General features: G+C 40.3%; 1 protein-coding gene across 2 annotated transcripts in view; it reads left to right on the forward strand.

Moving 5' to 3' along the window:
- ATF6 (activating transcription factor 6) overlaps positions 1-19600 on the forward strand; it is a 161579-nt gene that overhangs the window by 111475 nt on the left and 30504 nt on the right. For both annotated transcript variants that reach the window (XM_080934086.1, XM_080934087.1), the window contains exon 15: positions 8310-8394. In XM_080934086.1, coding sequence (XP_080790212.1) covers positions 8310-8394 — 85 coding nt within the window. The remainder of the gene's footprint in view (positions 1-8309; positions 8395-19600) is intronic.

The raw sequence follows: 19600 nt of genomic DNA on the forward strand, positions 1-19600 counted from the left end.
TGTGTGGGTTCATCTCTGCACTTTACAGCTTATTTATTTTATGGCCTATCAGGCCCATGCCTTTGCGGGCAAGTTTGACGCTACTGATTTTCTCCGTAGTTTTTAGTTTGCTTGGGGTAGCTTTAGCAGAGTGTGGTGGCTGGGCAACAGCTAAATCTCCAGCAAGGGTCCAGTGTTTTGTGTTCTACTGTATTTGCATCTACACTTCTGGAAATGAGCCATCAGATTTGCTTACATGAAGAATCATACAGAAGTTTTACTTACGTGTGTCTATCTGTCTGTGTGTGCGCGTGCACATGTATACCTTTGTCATTGCAAGTGTGAAGGTCAGAAGTTAACTCTGAGGAGTCAGTTCTTGCTCTCCACCTTGTTGAGACAGGGTCTCATTATTTCTGCTGCCAGACTGGGTGACCAGTGAGCTTTCAGGGCTTCCCGCCTCACCACAGATGGTTACTACATATTTTTGACAATTTCTTACTTTTTACCAGTATATATTAGTTATACATAATAATGGCCGTATTACAACTCTCATGCCTGTGCATCTTTCCATTGGACTCATCCCTCAGTACACGTTTTGTCCCTATCCCACTCTGGCTAATCTCCTTTTTCTTTCTAACCAACCAGAGGGGAGGTGGGGTAGGGAGCCAGCCAGTGTCATTAGAGTCTCCACAAAGAAGGCTTAATTGCTGTAGCCTTTGTATGTTTTAGTTGTTGATCGATGCATTAGTTTCTCTTACCTGGGAGTGTGTGGCAGTGGTGACTACAGTGACAGCTGGTCTGTCGGTGCCACCTCCTATGTCCAGGAAGGTTTCTCCGTAGTCACCTTATTAGCACTGAACAGTTTGTAAATAGTTGGACGCCATTGAAAGGCCTGAGTGAAAGACTGCAGTAGATTCTATTATCATGGAGATTATTACAACAGCCAGAAATAGACAATCAGAGTTAGAGAAAGTACAGCAGGGAAATCCATGGCAGTGCGTTTGGTAGGGATGTATGTTTAGCTATCTTGGCCAAGAAAGAGTAAAGAGAAATTGACATTTGTTCAATGAAGAGTAAGGACATGTGCATATATTTTAAGAAAGAATATTCTAGGTTATGTTGCAAATCGGGGCCTGAAAGGAAGGATATGCACAAGAAAGGACAGAAAAGGCTCTGCTGTTGCCAGAGCCCGGAGAACCAGAGAGGAATATGCCAGAAAAGTTGGTGCAACCTCATGGCCACTGAGGTAAGTTTTAACTTTACTCTGAGATTGCAAGTCATTTTGATATATACTATAAAAGAACTGTGGTAGACATAGAAAGGAAGATCAAAGCTGTACAGACTTGGAGACTTCTTTTTTGGTGGTTACTTTTTAATTGTTAATTTGACACTGCTTAGAGTCACCTAAGAAGTTGACACAATGTTTTTCATACATGCGCACTTTAGTCAATCTCAGTCACTTCCCCCAACTTCTCCTGTGTCCTCACTACTTTCCTCCAAATCCATGACCTCTTTGTCTTATTGCACACACACACACACATGCACGCATGCACATACATACACATACACATAACACACATGTGCATGCATATATGCAGTCTTCTGAGTTCATTTATCATTGCTGGTCTGTACATGTGTTTAGGGCTTGGGATTGAATAACCTATGCAAAAGTTTGCCCTAGAAAAAACTGATTCTTCCTCTCTCAGTGGTCATTAAACACCTGTAGCTCTTCATCTAAGGGTGAGAGTCCTTATCTGTGTAATTCAAGTAAAAATGGAATTTCTTCTTGGCAGTAGTGTTCAGTTTGTAGGGTGAGCAATTGGTTAGCATCTATAGAAACAAGGGGATACCCAGACCCTAAGGATCATGCAAAGAGAAATAACTATAACTATAGGCATATAAATTAAGTGGGATGGTCCTGTTTCTTTTCTGTTGCTGTGATAAACAGTTTGAAGAAGAAAGGATTAATTTTAATTCACGGATCCAGGTGATAGTCCATCGTGGCATGAAGGTAGGAACTTGAAAGAGTGGATATGCTCAGTCAGAAGAGAGGGATGAATGCATGTGCATTAGTGCTTAGCTTGTTTTCTCTATTCTTATATGAATCAGGATCCTCTGCCTAGGAAATAGTGCCACCCACAATAGGCTGTGTTCTCATTTCAATTAATGTAGTCAGGTAATTCCCACAGATGTTTAGAGCCATTTCCTAGGTGATTTTAGCTTTTGTCAAGGTGACAATTAACACTAATCACCACACTTCCTCTTTTTCTCCCCTTCTAGGAAGCTAGGATCACTGATATGAAAGAGTCAGGTAGAACTGGGGTGTTTCACAGTGTTAGACCATCTGCCTAATATTCATAAGCCTTGGGTTTGATTCCTGGAACCAACAAAGATGGGTTGGGAAGGCCAGCTAGGTAGACTATTGTTTCCTTGTGCTCAATTCCCATCCTGCCATGTTGCCTACATAGCCCCATGACATTTGGGGAGATTTCTACAGAGTCTCATATAAGACTCATATCCCAAGGCAAACTTGTTTGACCTTATTAAAGTCTCAAACTCATTTTTCATGGTAACTCTGCCAGAATTGTCAAGATTGCATCACATATCAAATTTTTCCTCTTGTCAGAACAGAAATGTCTTTTCTGGGCCATCTGTTATACACTAATGGTTTTGATTTATTCTTTGTCTCCCTGATACATATTAGTGGTGCAGATTTATTCTTTATATTTCCTGTTGTTTGGTCTATAGTTTTGTTCCATGCATTTGTGGCACTAATACCACATTCATTTTAGCTGTTTCTACTAACGGTTTCTATTTGGGGATGAGTAATGTGTTTGCTTGTGTTTTTAATGTGGTGAGAAGCTTTACATCATTTAATAGACTTTATATGATGACATTCTGCTTAATTTTACTACTTCTAATTTTTCTTGCAATATTTCTTTTCCTGGTATTTTATTATGTGTGTCTGTATATTTTGATGAATTCGAATTTCCTAATTTCTCTAATGAGTAGACACTTTGGGTTTCTAATCAACAGCTTGTATAACTACAGGAAAACAGTATCAGTTCCAGTGTTGTGGATTTAAGTAGTAACTTTGAAAGGCTGACTCCTGACTGCTGCTCTGGCTCTTTTATTTTTGAGGTTTGGCAGCGTGAAAGGTAGTTGGGAAGAGGAAGAGACAGAGTAACAGTAGAAAGCTAAAGCTTCCGGAGATGGAAGGTAGAGAAAGCTCAAAGCTGTTTTTGAAATAAGGGTGGATGTTGTTTTTGTTTTTGTTTTTGTTTTTGTTTTGTTTTGTTTTTCCAATCTGGTTTCTATATTTGAAAAATAAGCCATCTTAGGAATTCAGTGGATATAGGCCAAATATGAAATGTTATGAGTTCATTGCTGTCAGTGTTGGCCTGGTACACTAACCTCTGACTTCTCAGTGGGCCATCCCAATGCAGGAGAGCTGCGTGGTGTGTACTCAAAGCTTTCGCAGACTGACGCTCCTCACTCATTGGGAGTAGCTATTCTAGGTACTCTTCCTATCAGAGACAGATATATAAGTCACACTTATACAACAGAAGCTGTTTCATCTACTATGACATGAACTGGATAAAGTGGAGACTTTCTCACCTGTCAGCTTTTGGTGCTTTGTTTTTAAGACTAAGTCTGCTGTTCAGAATCTCATCTTTTCTTTTTTCCATAAATCATACTCACAATCCATATGCCATAAGTTACCATTTATAATTACTGTCTCAGTCAGGGTTCTATTCCTGCACAAAACGTCATGACCAAGAAGCAAGTTGGGGAGGAAAGGGTTTATTCAGCTTTCACTTCCACATCGCTGCTCATCACCAAAGGAAGTCAGGACTGGAACTCAAGCAGGTCAGGAAGCAGGAGCTGATGCAGAGGCCATGGAGGGATGTTGCTTACTGTCTTGCTTCCCCTGGCTTGCTCAGCCTGCTTTCTTATAGAACCCAAGTCTACCAGCCCAGGGATGGCACCACCTACAATGGACTGGGCCCTCCCCACTTGTTCACTAGTTGAGAAAATGCTCAATTTCATGGAGGCATTTCCTCAACTGAGGCTCCTTTCTCTGTGATAACTACAGCTTGTGTCAGTCAAGTTGACACAAGACCAGCCAGTACAATTACTTTCAATTATAATAAGAATTTACAGATTGTTAAACAGTGTGGTGCAAACTTACTGTTTTCTGTGTCATTTATAGCTTTGCAATAAGAAAAATAAAGCTAATCTATTTATCAAGCTGTATCATTTTACTTAGTTATCAATTTTATATAACACCAAGTACACAGTCATACTCACAATTCAGCAATTAGAAAACTTAATTAGCAATTAGTAAGTCATTGTGTAGTCTGTGGTTATGTAGAACCAACATTTGTTAACTCTTGTTGGCCTTAATTTTATTGCAAGATACTGTCTGAACTCCAGCTGAGGAGCATGTCTTCTACTTTTGTTCAGTCTGTCTCTGATACTTTTGTTTCTTAAAAAGGTGAAATGCCCTTTAATGCTGTTCTGTGTATGTCTTCACACTTGGGCTGTCTCTTACAAAGTGTGTGGGAGAGGGGATTGGGGGACAGTATACAGAACAGTGTCTTAGATCGTGTATTAGGGGCAATATTGGGAAAGCTGATGCTTTGTTCTCACCGCGCAGTGCTTTGATGCTTCTCTAAATAATCTATGGGAACAGGAGTAACACAGCATTGGCTGTAACTTTTGTCCACATAGTTTTATCCCTGAAGATATCCTGTAGCTTATCAGCCCTATACAGGACTTTCAGAAGCCCATGTCTTAAGATAAGCAATGAGAGTTTGAATGGCAGTGTTGAAATGTATTTATTTTTAGAGCAATATCCTTTTTGCATTTCCATTTTATTTCTAAATAGCTCAAGTTTTGTTGTAGTTGGTTATTTTAACTGACGTAATGGGAATGAAATAACTTTGTTAAAATCCATCAAACTATACCTTGGCTTTTCCAAGGCTGAAATTCCTCTATTAGTTTATTAGTATGGATTTGGGTAAAATGAGAGAGGGATCCTTATCAAGAAGTTTGAATAATAAATGTGGCTTTTCTGTGCAGTTAAATATTAACAATGACATAATGGTACATGTCTTTAATCTTAGCACTTGGTAGGCACACGAGTCTCTAAGTTCAAGGCCATTCTGGTCTACATAGCAAGTTCTAGGCCAGCCAAGACTACTTAATGATAGAAACTGCCCCAAAATAAAGGTAATGAAGCTATCCCTGATGGTGTTAACCTTTATTGAATTTCTGTCAACCAAATATCTTCAGTAGTGATTCACAAACAGATACTGTAACTAGTTATAATACCTAGCTTCAGATTTTGACAGAAAAGCCAATGCAGTAGTGACCTAGGGAAATCAAATGTTATCTCTGTCATAATTTTTAAAGATCTTACTATGGCTCCTTGGTCACCACACTCCGTATCTCCTGTGTTATTGCTCTGTAATCCTCTAGTGCAGCCTCCATTGCATAGCCCACTGTAGTTACTCCGGCTGTACTGCCGCGTCTGCTGTCTGCGGGTGGGAGAGAAGTGCACCTTCCACCATTGTCATCTCAAAGGAGCACACTCTCCAAGGCTACATTGCCTCCCCTGGCTGCACATAAGTCTGCTTTCTGCCCAATTAAGGGTCTCAGCTTCTATTTATAGTCCAAAATTATACTAACCGAAGAGCACACATTGGAAACAAATCACCATCTCTCTCAGTGCACATTCTTTCCCCCAAGGAAACAAAAACCTGAATTTCTAGCCTTTAAAACACCCCTGTAGCACAGTGCTGAGTATACAGTAGGCAAGCATGCTCAGTCAGTGTTTTTTGTAGTGAGTGGTAGAAATCTATAAACACTTGTTGACTGATTGAGGTTCCTGGTTTCTATGCTTATAATTAATAGGATTAATAATCTAAATGAGAGTGATATGAATTCAGGAAAATAATTTAAAGTTTATTGTTGGTTTAAGAACCACTTTCCCCCCAAAGAAAGTAAGGTAACTGTTTAACAAAGCAACTATAGTGCCCTAACTATGTGTAATATTTGTATATCAAGTACTTTTAGAATTAGTAATATACTAACTTTGGTTCCCTTCAGTTTTAATCAGTAAAATAAGCATTTTAATAATAAGTTTTAATAAAATAAGCATTTATAGGCTCTATCATGTGTTACTCCCTAAATTCTATCCCTAGCACTGGGAAAAAAGCAAACAGTCCAGGTGCACACCTATGAGCTCAGCTCTCAGAAGGTAGAGGCAGGAGGGGTCTGACCAGCTGCAGTGCATAGCAAGTTCTAGGCCAACTTATTTACTTAGTGGACCCTAAACAAAGAATAGCTATCCCACAGTTTGTGTCTTTAATGAGAGACAAAGCAGGCTAACTTTAATTATGTGTATAAATATGATGTGATTCTTTTTTATAAACAGTAGCATGATTTTTTACTTCCTGCTACAAAATGTAGGAGACATTATATTATGTTTAGAAACATCCAGGTCTCCAAAAGAAACTCATAATTAAATCCGAGCCTGACTCAAACCCTTTACCAATATGATCTAAGTGTGTTTGTTTTTACAGTAACCTTAATTTGGGGCTTGCAGTTTGAGGGTTGCTTTGTTATTCAATTTAGAGCCTGTGAAACAATATTTTAATTATAGGAACTAAGATATTTATAAATTTCATAACAGGAAGATGAGCAAATTGTGTTTCTTCTAGGATATAATTTATTATCTTGCTCTCAGAAATGTGTGATCTTTGTGTCTAACAATGTGGTTAAAAAAAAAAAAAAAACAGGAAAAGAAAAACAACCTCTTTCTCTAGGGCTGGGATTCTCTCAGATCCTCACTCCTCTCTCCACGCTTGAGAAGTGTGTTCTCAGGGAACTGTGGCTCTGAGTCCCACAAAACACAGCAGTTACTGCAAGTGTCTCCTCACAGCTCTGCTCCTGTCCACAGCTTGTCATTCATGTCTAGGTTTTTCCTTTGCTTTGCTGATAACTTCATTTATCAGCTGCATCAGATCTGACATTTGAGGAGTTCATCCATAGAGCAAGTTTGTTGAATGAATGACAGTGACCATAGGAACAACAACAAAATCTACACAAGTATGTTCAACTTGGGTTCTGTGTAGCTCAGCCTAACATGCTCCCCATAAGGAGAAATACTGTCAGAGCCCTTACCCCTGTGATAATGTTATGTTTGTTAGGAAGAGTTGTTAGCAATAGTAGTTAATATCAACGTCATAAATCCTTTATGACCAGCTGTAGACTATCTACAGATGTATCTAAATTTCCAAAACTCTCCATTTCCCCACCTCCCCTTGGCTTATTCTTACTCTGAGTAGTTGTTTGGCTGGAGACCTGGCAGCTAGATACTTTCAATCACTTATAGGTAATGAAAAGTTGTCTGGGTCATTTTGTAGAAATGTAGAAAACGAAGTCCTTTAAACTCTCTGTTTTAACTGTGTGCTTTTTGGGGTGTGTGTATGTGCAGATGTGCTTGTGGGTGTGTGCATGTGTGCAAAGGTCAAAGGCCAGGTATTGTTCCTAGGACAAGGCCTCTCACTGACCTGGAGCCCTTCAGTTCGGCTAGGCTGATGAGCTGTTGAGTCCAGGACACCTTCTGTCTCACTTCCCTGGTGCTGGGATTACAGCACCCCCCATGCCTAGCTCAGTGTATGTGCATTCTGCTATCCAACGTAGGTCCTCATATTTGCATAGCAATTTAAACTACTTCCCCAGCCCACACACATTGTAGTGTGCTCTTGTCACAGATAATGTCTAACAGTGTAACATCTTACCTTAAAGAAAGTCACAAAGCAGGCAGGGCCCTAGGCTCTGGACCTGCATTAACCTTTTACATTTTGGAGGACAAAAAGTTTCTTTTACAAACAGTTTGAAAATGGCTGTTTAGTTGGAAGCCACTTTGGTGTCTTGTCACATAATCTACTCCAGCTCCCATCATTTTATAGGGCTGGAAACTGAGACCTGAACAGAGATGCAGCCTTGTCTAGACCACACATACACCTATTTATGGTGTAACTGGAACTAAGACCTGTTGTCTTGACACACATTGTTATCAAAATCTAGGAGTATTAAAAACTGCCACCGTGTGTCTGGCAGTGGCAGTTCCCACCTCTGGAAAATGCACATATCATTAAGATAATTTGTAGTTTATTTCTTCTAAGCCAAGTTTATATAAAAAATTAATTTTCGTGATCTGAGTGAAATGTCGGCTTCCTAAAAAGTATAAATCTGGAGTGGTCCTCGAGTAAACCAGTCATCTTGATGTATAAAACACTGTTCTTTTTTAATTTTAGGATCACCTGCTGCTACCAGCTACCACCCATAACAAGACCACAAGACCAAAAATGTCAATTGTATTACCAGCAATAAACATAAATGGTAAGTTGAAATTTTGATTTGTCAAACAAGAGTCCTTTGTTTAAACAAGAGTCCTTTGTTTAACCAATGTTCTCTTGGTTAATGAGAGGGCATTCAAGATAGTCACTCAGAAAAATTTATACATATATTATTTGGAAATGTTTCATATTGTTTTATAAAAATATTAATTTTACTTTCATTATTCTTATTTTTAAACTACTTACTATATTTATTAAGATCTATTTTTATTATTTTAATTTATATGTATTGGGAGGTATATGCAGGTACCTACTCAGGTCAGAAGAGATTATTGGATCCCCTGAAGCTGGAGTTAAAGGAAGTAGTTGTAAATGAGGGCACAATGATACCACTGAACTAGACCACTCTGTGGGCATAAAGAAAGTCTATATGGGAAATCAAGCTGCTGGGCTGTCTGTTAGAGGGCAGAGAACAGGAGGGGGTGGGAGGGACAGACCTGCTTATCCAAGATGTCTTCTTGCCTTTACATGCATACCTCTAAAGATACTCATGAGATAGCCATGCTACTGCTTGATGAAGGAGAATTTATTACAGATATGTTATGTTTCACTCTGAAGACTGTATTTGTGAAATCTCTTGTTCCTATCCCATAGCTCCTTGGGTTTCTTTGCTTAACATTTTCAGAGAAGTTACTTTGTAAATATCACCCAGGCAGAACCAACTTGAGTTTGTTCCTGAGACTGGGCTCTTATGCAATACAGTGCCTGTTATTGTTTTATAGCAGTGGGCTGTCCATTTAAATAAAGTCATAAACAGTAAGATGCTGTTTGACTCTGTTTATGTTGGCCAGGGAACTAATTTTAGATAAATCTTTCCTGGATTTGGGAAATACAATTGTTAGCAGATCATTTCCTTTTTCATCTGTTCCAGATTTTTTTTTTTTTGCAAACAAGTTCTGAGTAATTTTCCTTTAAGATTCATACATTTAGGAAAATTAAGATTAAGATTCAAGAACCCCTGACAGAGAACATGCTGTATGTTACAGCCGGTGCTATACTGTGTCCCCTCTGAACAGCACCCTCACCCTTATGCTCTGAGGCTTTCCTCAGATTAGAGCTCATTTTGTTCATCGGCCCCTGAGCTGGCAGGGAGGTGGATGGCCTTCTCGTTCACCATCATCACTAACAGATGATGTCTCCTTTCTCCTGCACCCTGACACATTGATCAAGTATGACAGTGGAGCGTGTGCCTCTAACCTCACTGTGGTGCAGTCATTGGCACCAGTGGAGCCTCTCATCTTTCTTGCACAGCTTTGGGCTGCAGAGCCAGTTCGTCAAGGGCAGCAGCCTTTCTTGATGCATGTTTCTCTTTTATGCCACTCAGCTCCCACCATCCACATGGCTCTAGTCAGATCTTGTTCTCACTAGTCACTAATAGCACTTTGAAACATCTCCAAATACCCAACTCTCTGACCATTGTTTAATCCCTTCCTTCAGTGTCTACACTCCAGCTGTTCTCCCTCACAGATCTGCAATCCCTTGACCGTCATTTTTACTAAATCCATTTCATCCTTACTAGACAAACTTCTTCCTGACCTAACCTAGATCCCATGGCTTCTTTATAGGCATAAATTTTTTGCAACCTACTTTTAATCAGGGTTCAACCTCTCCTCTTGCCCACCACCCAGCAGAGGTAGTGTAAGAGAAAAGTTATTAGGATGTGGGGGCAGTGAACCTATTCAGAAGTAGTATTCTGGGGGTGATCTCAATCTTCTTGGGTGGCAGTTCAGTCCTGTAGCAAACACCAAATATGACTCAGCCACTGCAGTCCAGTCCTCTCGGCAGGCAGACACCACACACAAACTAGCAGACACCAGATACCAGGCACCAACACCAACCAGCTTGAGGGGAGGCCATAGAAGCTGCCTCAGGAACCTCATGAGCAGTTCTTGGGAGAGTTTCTCTTTCCGGCACATTCTCAGAAGTTGAGCTCGACAATTCTATAAGGTGAACCAATACATGTGTGTCCTTAGAGAAAAATAGTGAGCAAACCAAACCATTGCTTATGCTCCTTCGTCACGGGTCCCCCGTGTGTTTGCTGTATCAAGACATTCATTCACCTGTGTGCCCAGCAAAACATTTCATCTAATTGACTTTCCAAAGAAACCACAAGTACAAACTTCATTCCTTGCTGTCACCGGCCCTTGCACATTCTCCTTGCTCCCAGCTTCCTTTCTCTCTTCACACCTGCTACTTGCCTCAAAGCCTACCCTATTGAACCCAACCAATCAAATCAAATTGACTGAGTTCAAGTTTATGACCATTGATTTCAGTGGGACATTCAGTACAGCCAATCCTTGCTAATGGATTTGCTTTCTTCCCTCTGAATCAAAAATTCTTTTCATCTTCATTTTTCAAATCTCCATTACATCCTTTCCCCAACTGCCCTCAGTTTATAACCTCACCAAGGGCTGCACTGCAAAAAGAAAAAACATGCAAAAACTGTATCACATGTCCATTACCACTGGCCCAGCCACAGCTCCACCTGAGACCTCCTCCCTTCTTGATGGACTGAAAGAAAACTGTCTTCTCCGGGGTTCCAAATTTGCCTTACCACTCACCAGTTATGCATTGTTGGGGAAGTCAATGAACTTCATCCTCCAGCTCTTTCAGAATGCTTAGTAAAATGTATGTCCTGTCATTTCTGAATTCAGAAGTCTCATGTGCCTTAGAAATAAACACGAGTTGTGGTTGGTTCCTCTCTGACTTAATGGTGCCTGTGGAATTTTGGAGGCGGTGGTAAAGGACAGAAAGTGTGTTGAGCACTGGTTTCTATAATACACTAGCTGGTGATATTTGGGAAGAGAATTTGATTTTCCAGCTTGAGCAGAGTAAATACATTTCCAGGTCTGCATTTGATCTTAAATTATTATGAATGGTGATTATACTTTGTCAGCTTGAGCTGTGGAAAAAGTTTAAGAAACAGAAAGTAGGATATGAACGTAAAACTTGTCATTTAGACATTGCTGGTCACAGGCCAGTGAGATGATTCAGTGGTTGAAGCCACCTTCTACCACGTCTGACAAACAGTTCAGTTCTCAGACCCCTCAGGAAGGAAGGCAGTCCTGCCGCTAGTTCTCTAGCCTCCACGTGTGTGTCGTGGTGTGAACTCTTGTACACACACACACACACACACACACACACACACACACACGTGATTTAAGAAATTACTGGCAATATCATTCTTTGTCATTTAGTATTCTCTGTTATTTACATTTCTTTTCTCTTCAGAGAGTTGGAAGTCGAAAGCAGGTTAGTAAAGCTGTAAGAAAAATGTTTATTGTCCGAGATGGAAGTCTTCATGTTGAAAACAAGCTGAAATAAAGTAGATTTTACACATCTATTCTAAAGGATTTTAAGAACTGATTGCATAGTTGGTAGAGGAACGGATGGAAAATGAAAGATTGTTGGTACTTTCAAGGAGAGGGATTGAGGAAGTCCTGCTTTTAATACTGTGAGCCAACAGTTGCTGCTTTTAGATTATTTTTATATGTTATGGTAAACATAGGTTTCCTTTGCTCTTGATAAATAATTCCACAGAACAGAATGTGGAGGAATGAAGCTGACACCCACAGGGCATCGGCCACCACTGTCATCGGTTGGTTCTCACTGCCTTCGCCCCTGTGCCATGCACTGCTGGAGCACACACAGGGATGCAAGCAGGCATCGAGTGACTGCCAGGCTCACGGGCAGTTACAGTCAGTCTCAGAGTGGTTTCCATGCAGAGCTTACCAGCAGTGAGATACAGATGCCAGTGCCAGCTCCTGAGACATTCTTGGTTGGAGAGAGCATAGCAGAAGGCTAAGAAGTAACCTGGCCAGATGCATGTGTTGTTTTTATTACAGGAGAATATTGATGTGCTGCTCGTGGTGGTCATAGTTGTGTGGAAGTAGCTCTTCCAAAGCGAATGGTTTGAAACTGTCCTATTGGTGCTGCTCAAGCAGGCTGACTGCCTGCAAACTGAGTTTACAGATGTAAAAAAAGTGCCTTTTACTCTTACAAATTTATTTGTCTTTAGAGGCCCTCAGGTTGCCTATGTGTGTACACATGTATGCATGCATTTCTTTATGTGTGCATGTAGTTTACAACCCTGTGTTTACATTGTAATCACTGTAATTCATCCTGTTTCATCTAAAAGTTAAGTGATGGAGCTGTTAAAACAATGTATAAGCATAGTTCTTGACTTTGGCTTCCACTGTTTGCCTGCTGAGAAATTCTACTAAGAACAGAGAGAAAAGTCATGCTGACCATCTGAAGAAGAACTTAATTTTTCTCTCCAAGTGCAGACGTGAATCAGTAATTATGTATAGCTATGGGGCAAGGCGACGAAATGTCCGTGTAGTCAGTAGTGTCTCTGTGAAAACCAAAGGTTGACTTCCAGCCTTGAACAGAATCTGCTGTTTTGTACTGAGACGATGTTACCTAAGGGAGCCAGAGTCAAACTCAAAATCTGAGTACTATTTGACTTAGTTCATTGGATCTTTTTGTAGTTTATCCCACCCCAATAAAGCTAAGATGCCCTGTAATCCCAGACTAGTAGTGACAACTGAGGTGAGTCCCACATCACAGCGTGGGGACTCACTTTTTAAAGAGGGATCAATCCAGTACCAGTTATGTGCTCCATGCCTTTGGTACAGAATAAAAACTTGAAGAGTATTCTAACATGGTAGAATGTTGATGGCTAACCTCAGTCAGAGTTTTGAGAGGTGAAACTTAGCTGGACTGTAAAGGATATGGCAAATATAAGGGATTTGCTTGTGTGAGGACAGCATCCAGCCTCAACTGGATGTTGTAGCTTAGTTAAAACCTAAGTGAGCTTGAACTTAAGCCAGGCTTTACAAGTGTTGTTGAGAAATACACAACAGGGGTGACAGTGAACCAGTCTGCTTACTAATATTGATTTGACAACTCCAGGGTAGTACCAAGACCAGGAAGTTTAGATCTACTTGGCTCTTCTCAAATAAGCAAATCATCAGCTCGTATTCCAGACAGGAAGGAGAGGGAACAGTGTCTCTGAAAACAAATATCTTTCAGAGAGTTCTAGTAAATTCTTTGCCTGTGCCTCATTGCACATGAATTGTGACCAATACTTAGACCTAGTTTCCTGTTAGACTCAGAAATATAATACTTTAATGAGGTGCATTGCGATCTGAAAAAAGAAACAACTAGTTCTTTGAGTCCTTTAGGAGATGAGGAGTTGGATTGAGTAGTCAAATGGGTAGCTGCCCCCTGCTGCAGCACTCCATCATGTGCTGAGTTGGACTGAGCAAGTTGCCTGGGTAAGACACCATTTTAGAAAGGATACACACAACAAACATCATTAGTGACAAAGACGTTACTTTAAGCATCATCTTTGACGGCCTGATGAAGACTGTCAAGGAGACAGACTGTTGGGAATGGGGAATGGGTGTGGCTCAACAACAGTTTGGAACTAGCATGTTGGGGGGGAAGGCTGGGCTCCATCTCAACCACTGCAAAAATAAGAAACTATTAATTCTTCTGAGGCATATAACAACAGACAGAACAAAGAGAGGAGATGAGCCTGGAGGAAGAGTAAGGTGAATTGAATTTGCAGAGAAAGTAAGCTTGGAGACATTGCAGCAATTGAGATGATTAAAGACCTGGAATGGAAAAAGGGAAAAATTTCAAAAGTAATTCCAAAGGAAAAAAATCTATAAGGCTTGGCAATTGGTGGTTTATGAAGAATAAAGATCCCACAATATAACTCCATGTTAACCACTTGCTGATCACCCTAATGTTGGTGTTTTAAGACTTGCCAGGGCCAGTGAGATGGCTTCATGAGTAAAGGGACTTGCTGGCAATCCTGTGGCCTGAGTTTTATTCCCAGGACCCACACAGGAGAAAGAGAATTGACTCCTTCAGGTTGTCCTCTTGTCTTCTCCTGTGTGGACCTGTACCTGAGAGGGGGGAGTGGGGAGGGAGAAAGAGTCACAAAGTGGAATCACTAGAATCACAAAATAAATAAACTTTGAGATAGGTCTGTTTTACACCTACTCAGCAAATTGTCTTTTAAGATTTTGTCACATTAGCAGGTGTATCGTGATTGTAACTTTTGAGGATACTATGTGTGATGTGAATGTACCATAGTTTGTTTTCTCATCCACCAATGGATATTTGCATTGTTTCCATTCTGTTTGTTTGTTTGCCTTTCTTATTATTATTTATGGATGGAATCATTGCTCTGCTGAGGGCTTAAACCCAGGACCATGAGTTTACCAGGTAAAGCAAACTACCACTGAGTAAGCTACATGCCTACCCCTTGGTTTGTTTGAGAGCCAGACATGATAATGTATATCCGCAATCCCAGCACTTGGGAGACAGAGACTGGAAGATCTGGAGTTCAAGGCCATCGTCAACTATCTAGTGAGTTAAAGGCCAGGCAAGAATAAAAGAAACATCTCTCTTAAAAACCGGAAGTTGTGATGTAAGCAAAAGCAGATTAGATAGGGCCGTAGAGAGGGCAAGGAGGTTAGCTGATCAGTACAGTTAGACTATGCTGAGAACCAAGGAGTTTCAGGTCGAGAAGTCACGTCTGCTCCCTGTGCATCTATGGCATTTGTTTCAGATTGCCCACCTCCTTGCCAGCTATGTCATCCACAAAGACACAACTGCATTCCTTCCACTGCTAGACAGTTTTCCTCATCTACATGGACCACCATAGTTTCTAGGTCTGTTGACTCTCCTTCCACTACACACCACCATGCCTCTCACTTCTGGCATCCTGCACGACTCAAAGATGTTCATCTTGAGTGTGCTGTGCTGTTCATATTGATTGGTCTCCTTCTCCTCTTCTCTTTCTGAGTACCACATTACTTAATTTTCAAATCTGATTCTTTTCAAGCTGTGGATTTTTCCTTTTTTTTTTTTTTTTTTTGTTGTTGTTGTTGTTTTTATAAAGCAGCTCTCCTGTAGCCCTACCCTGCCTCTTTCATTTCCTCTAGCTGCCTTTATTTCCTGCTTTGTTCTTACATCAGTGTACCCACCTTGAATTCTCACACCATGGCTTCACCAATTAGCACAACCTTCTACAAAGTAAAATTATTCTAAAAATAAATCCGTGTTTCTAAGTGGATGTGTCGGACAGAGCACCTCTATGCACTGGAGGGAATATTCCTGGCCAAGAGTGACTATGGCTTTGATGACTTGTTGGCAGTCGCATAGGAAGAATGTCTTCTATGGATAGTTTGTCTTGGTTTATTTAGTCTGTAGGTGCCTTCAGAAGACTTGAAGGCTTGGATTATAGCAGCTTGTATCAGGGCTTGTAGGAGTTTGATCTTTCCTTGATACAAGGAGCTTGGTTGCAGAGCCCACTGTTCCCAACTGACCTTAGAGTCTATTTTTCTTTCAGGAAGATACCTTTCACTCTTCCTGCTGTGTGGCAAAAATCTGTTTTTACTCAAACAGATGGTTTAGCTTTCAACAAATAAAACTAGAGGTCAGCATCTACTTAAGCCAAATATTTTATAAATTCTCCTACCTTTAAAAAAATCTGAATACTTCATTTTACACATATCAGAGTAGATCTATCATGATACTGGAAAGTTAAGGTTGTGCTTTGTCAGAATACTGAACCATTTCCCAGACCCTCAGACTTCTGTAGTTCAGAACTGTTCAACAAGCATAGTTCCAGCTCCTCTGGGGACTCTGATGTAGGACCAGCTGGAAGCACTGGGGACCCTAACTTTCTGTGGAGTCTTTCGTAGTTCTGTCGGCACTTTTATGTTAATTCTTTGTTATCTAAGACATCTGGATACTGAGATGTGATAGGCCAGCATCTTTTCAAAGATGTACACGTCAAATGCATTGTAATGTTTGTCCATATTAGTATGTGTTTTTACATTTTTATAGTGAGGATTACAGAGGTTTCAAAGATCTATATTTTTAGAGTTCTTATATAAAAACTGAACATATACTTAGATGTATATGTCTGTTTTTGTGTGTACGTTGGAGAGAGAAGATAGCCTTTGGACTCTATTAAATACTCAAAGGCCTACTTACTTTTATATTTATTATAGTTTTACAGAAACAAACATGTTTTAAATACCAGAGTTAGCCTAAATAATGGGACAAATATAAACTGTAAAGTAGTTTGTTGCTAAGGAAAGATCCCTTGAAAGATACCTAAAACCCACCATGTTCTTCCATTCTGCTTACTGTATAGGATAAAACTGTGAGAAATCTGATCTACTTGTCATTATGGAAGTATAGACTAGGGCAAAGAAAGACCAATGTCCATGGATTCAAGCCATAGACCATCTGGATCAACAAGGCCTCAGTGCATAGTCATCTGTGCTAATTCCCTTTCCAGGTTTGGATCCCCTCTAAAACATTTTGTTCAGTGGCCAACCAGTTGAGATATAATTACTTCCAGGGACAGTCTGCTTGCTTTGAATAACTCTGGCAATTGTAAATTCTTCTTTTGTCTCTTCTTTAATCCAAGGTGTTATAAGTGAATATAATCTTTCTTCTGCATGATAATCTTCAGCTGTTTGCACACTGCATACCCTATGAATCTACATTCTAAGACCTAGGTTTTAGAGGTCTGCTTTTCTTATTGTCTTGTCACTAGGCCTGCCTCAGAAGCCATGTTTCTTTCCTTTTTTTTTTTTTTTTTTTTTTTTTTTTTTTTTTTTTTTGAGTGTCTCTCTGCTAATCCTGACTGTCCTAGGATTTACTATGAAGACCAGATGTACCTTGAACTCAGATTTGCTTGCCTCTGCCTCCCAAGCGCTGGAGTCAAAGGCGTGCACCATTATACCTTGCAGGCAGCCATTTTTCTTTGGTCTTGCTACTTGTTTCCAGTTCTGATCATTCTCTGTAGAGTAGATTCAGTCTTGTCATCTCTCTTGAGAAAGCTGATGAAAGATGAGCATAATACAAGTATCTTCAGATTCTGTGTGGTATTTTCCTCCTCCCTCCCTCCTTCTGTTCATTCTCCCTTCCTTCCTTCCTTCCTTTCTTTCTTCCTTCCTTCCTTCCTTCCTTCCTTCCTTCCTTCCTTCCTTCCTTCCTTCCTTCTTTCCTTTCATTAATTTTTAAGACAGGGTTTCCGCCAATGCTACAGAGTGCCCTGGAACTCACTCGGTAGACCAGGCTCGCTTTGAACTTGCGAAGATCTATCGACTTCTGTCTCCCAAGTGCTGTGATTAATGGCTTGTGCTTCTACTGCCCAACTTCTTTGTGGCTTATGTCTGTTGGTGAAGCCAATGTGATTTTTCCATTTAATTATGATGTGTTTTCTATCAAATACAATCTATTATGTTTTCATGTGAGTTGCTGCTAAGCTATCTCTATCCCCTCTTCCTTCTCTTTTTTGTTGCTGGTTTTATTGATGATGACAACGACAATGACAACAACAACTTGGGACTGAAATTAAGACTTGATTCTTTTTATCCTGATTTATTTATCCCATTAAATCTCCTACTTAACAACTATTGATATGCCTGAATACTAAATTCTTCCAATTTTGTAACATGTATCTCATTTGTAGTCAATAGTTCATTTGTCTGATTTCTCTGCTAAGTTGTATGTTAAGAACCTTATTTGGGGCCAGCAAGATGGCTCCTTAGCTAAATCCCCAAAACTCACTTGGTTAGAAGGACAGAACCAGCTCCCACAAGTTGTCTTTGACCTCACATGTGAACTGTGGCACAGGCACACACAAAACAAATAACTGTAACAATTGTTTTAGGAAGGACCTTACTAATTTGTCATTGTCATTCCTAGTGCCTTACGAAAATACATAATAGGTGCTGAGGTGTTGTTGAATTAAGTAGATGCAGCATTAGTTACTATTCTTGTCTCTAACACCAAATACTTGACAGAAGCAACTTAAGGGAAAAGAGATTTATTTTGGCTCACAGACCTTCATCTTGGTAGGAAAGACATAGTATTTTGGTGTGAGGACAGCATGGATAGAGAGATCAGAGAAAGAAGTACTTTAGCCTTTTGGGAAGACTGAAATAAGCCTAATGTAAACCAAGCAGGCAAGCAGAAGCCAGTTCATCAAGGCCTTGGATGAGATATCATGGAGTTTGATTAATCCTCTGAATATGAGGAGGAGCTACTAAAGCTTTAAGAGGGAAGAAGCGAAGCCAGTGTGTTGTAGAAGATGTCCCTAAGGCTCACGGATGCATGAGGTGTATAGGGAACATTAAAGAGGAAGGGCTGGGAAGGATGGCTGTAAAATGCATCATCCTCTGAAGTCAGCCTTGGCTGTCATGACCTTGCAGCAGCTATGGCGCCTGCTGTGTCTATACCACTGACAGACACGGGAGAGGGCATTCCCTCAGCTGTGTACCTACTGCTGACTCTACAAGGTCATATGGATAGTACCGATCCAGTGTTCACACAGATGCCCCTGATTGAACTAATGGGTTCAAAGAAAACTGAAAGTCTTGAATCTCGGAAAGGACCTGTTGGGGAATTGTTGGTATGGTTAGGGATAAAGTTGGGGAGGGAAGAGAATAATCAGATTGTAATTATATTTGTGTTTGAAACTGTCAAAGAGCATACTTAATAATACTTAAAGATTTCTCTAACAATAATGTAAAAGATTATAAAGGATGGTGCTTTTACAGAGACCACAATTGGGGAGTTATCCTCTAGGCAAAAAGGTGATGACAATTCATCTCAATAAAAAGTCTTTATGCATATTAGTTATCTATTTCCTAAGTAACAAGTTGCCCCCAATCTAGCAGTTTAAAAAAAGAAATCTTATCCCACACTGTTTCAGGGTCAGTGAACTTAGCAGAGTGATTCTAGCTCCAGGTATCCTTTGACCTTGCAGTTCAGATGTTGTCTAGGCCCAGAGATGTGCCTGAGTCTAAATGATGTGCTTCTAAACTCACCTACCTGGCTGTTGGCCTCTCCTGGGGCTGCTTATGTCATCACTCCCTCAAAGCAACTGATCCATGAGAATGAGAAGGTGAGCAAGTGTGCTTTCCCAGAGTGGAGGCCATCACCTTTCAAGGTTACCCCCAACATCACACACCGCCATTTCTCCTGCACGCTTGTCGAGTTGGAAATACTCTAATGGATTGTGGGGATAAGAGGACAGAGTAGTTCACACAGAAACTATTCTAATAGTCATTTCTTCCAGCTTATTCTTGACTAGAACAAATAAATAAAACATTTGCTTGACTGAAAACCAAGTTAACTCCCCACTG

The sequence above is a fragment of the Micromys minutus genome, assembly GCF_963924665.1.
Source record: "Micromys minutus genome assembly, chromosome: 1".
NCBI lineage: Eukaryota > Metazoa > Chordata > Mammalia > Rodentia > Muridae > Micromys > Micromys minutus.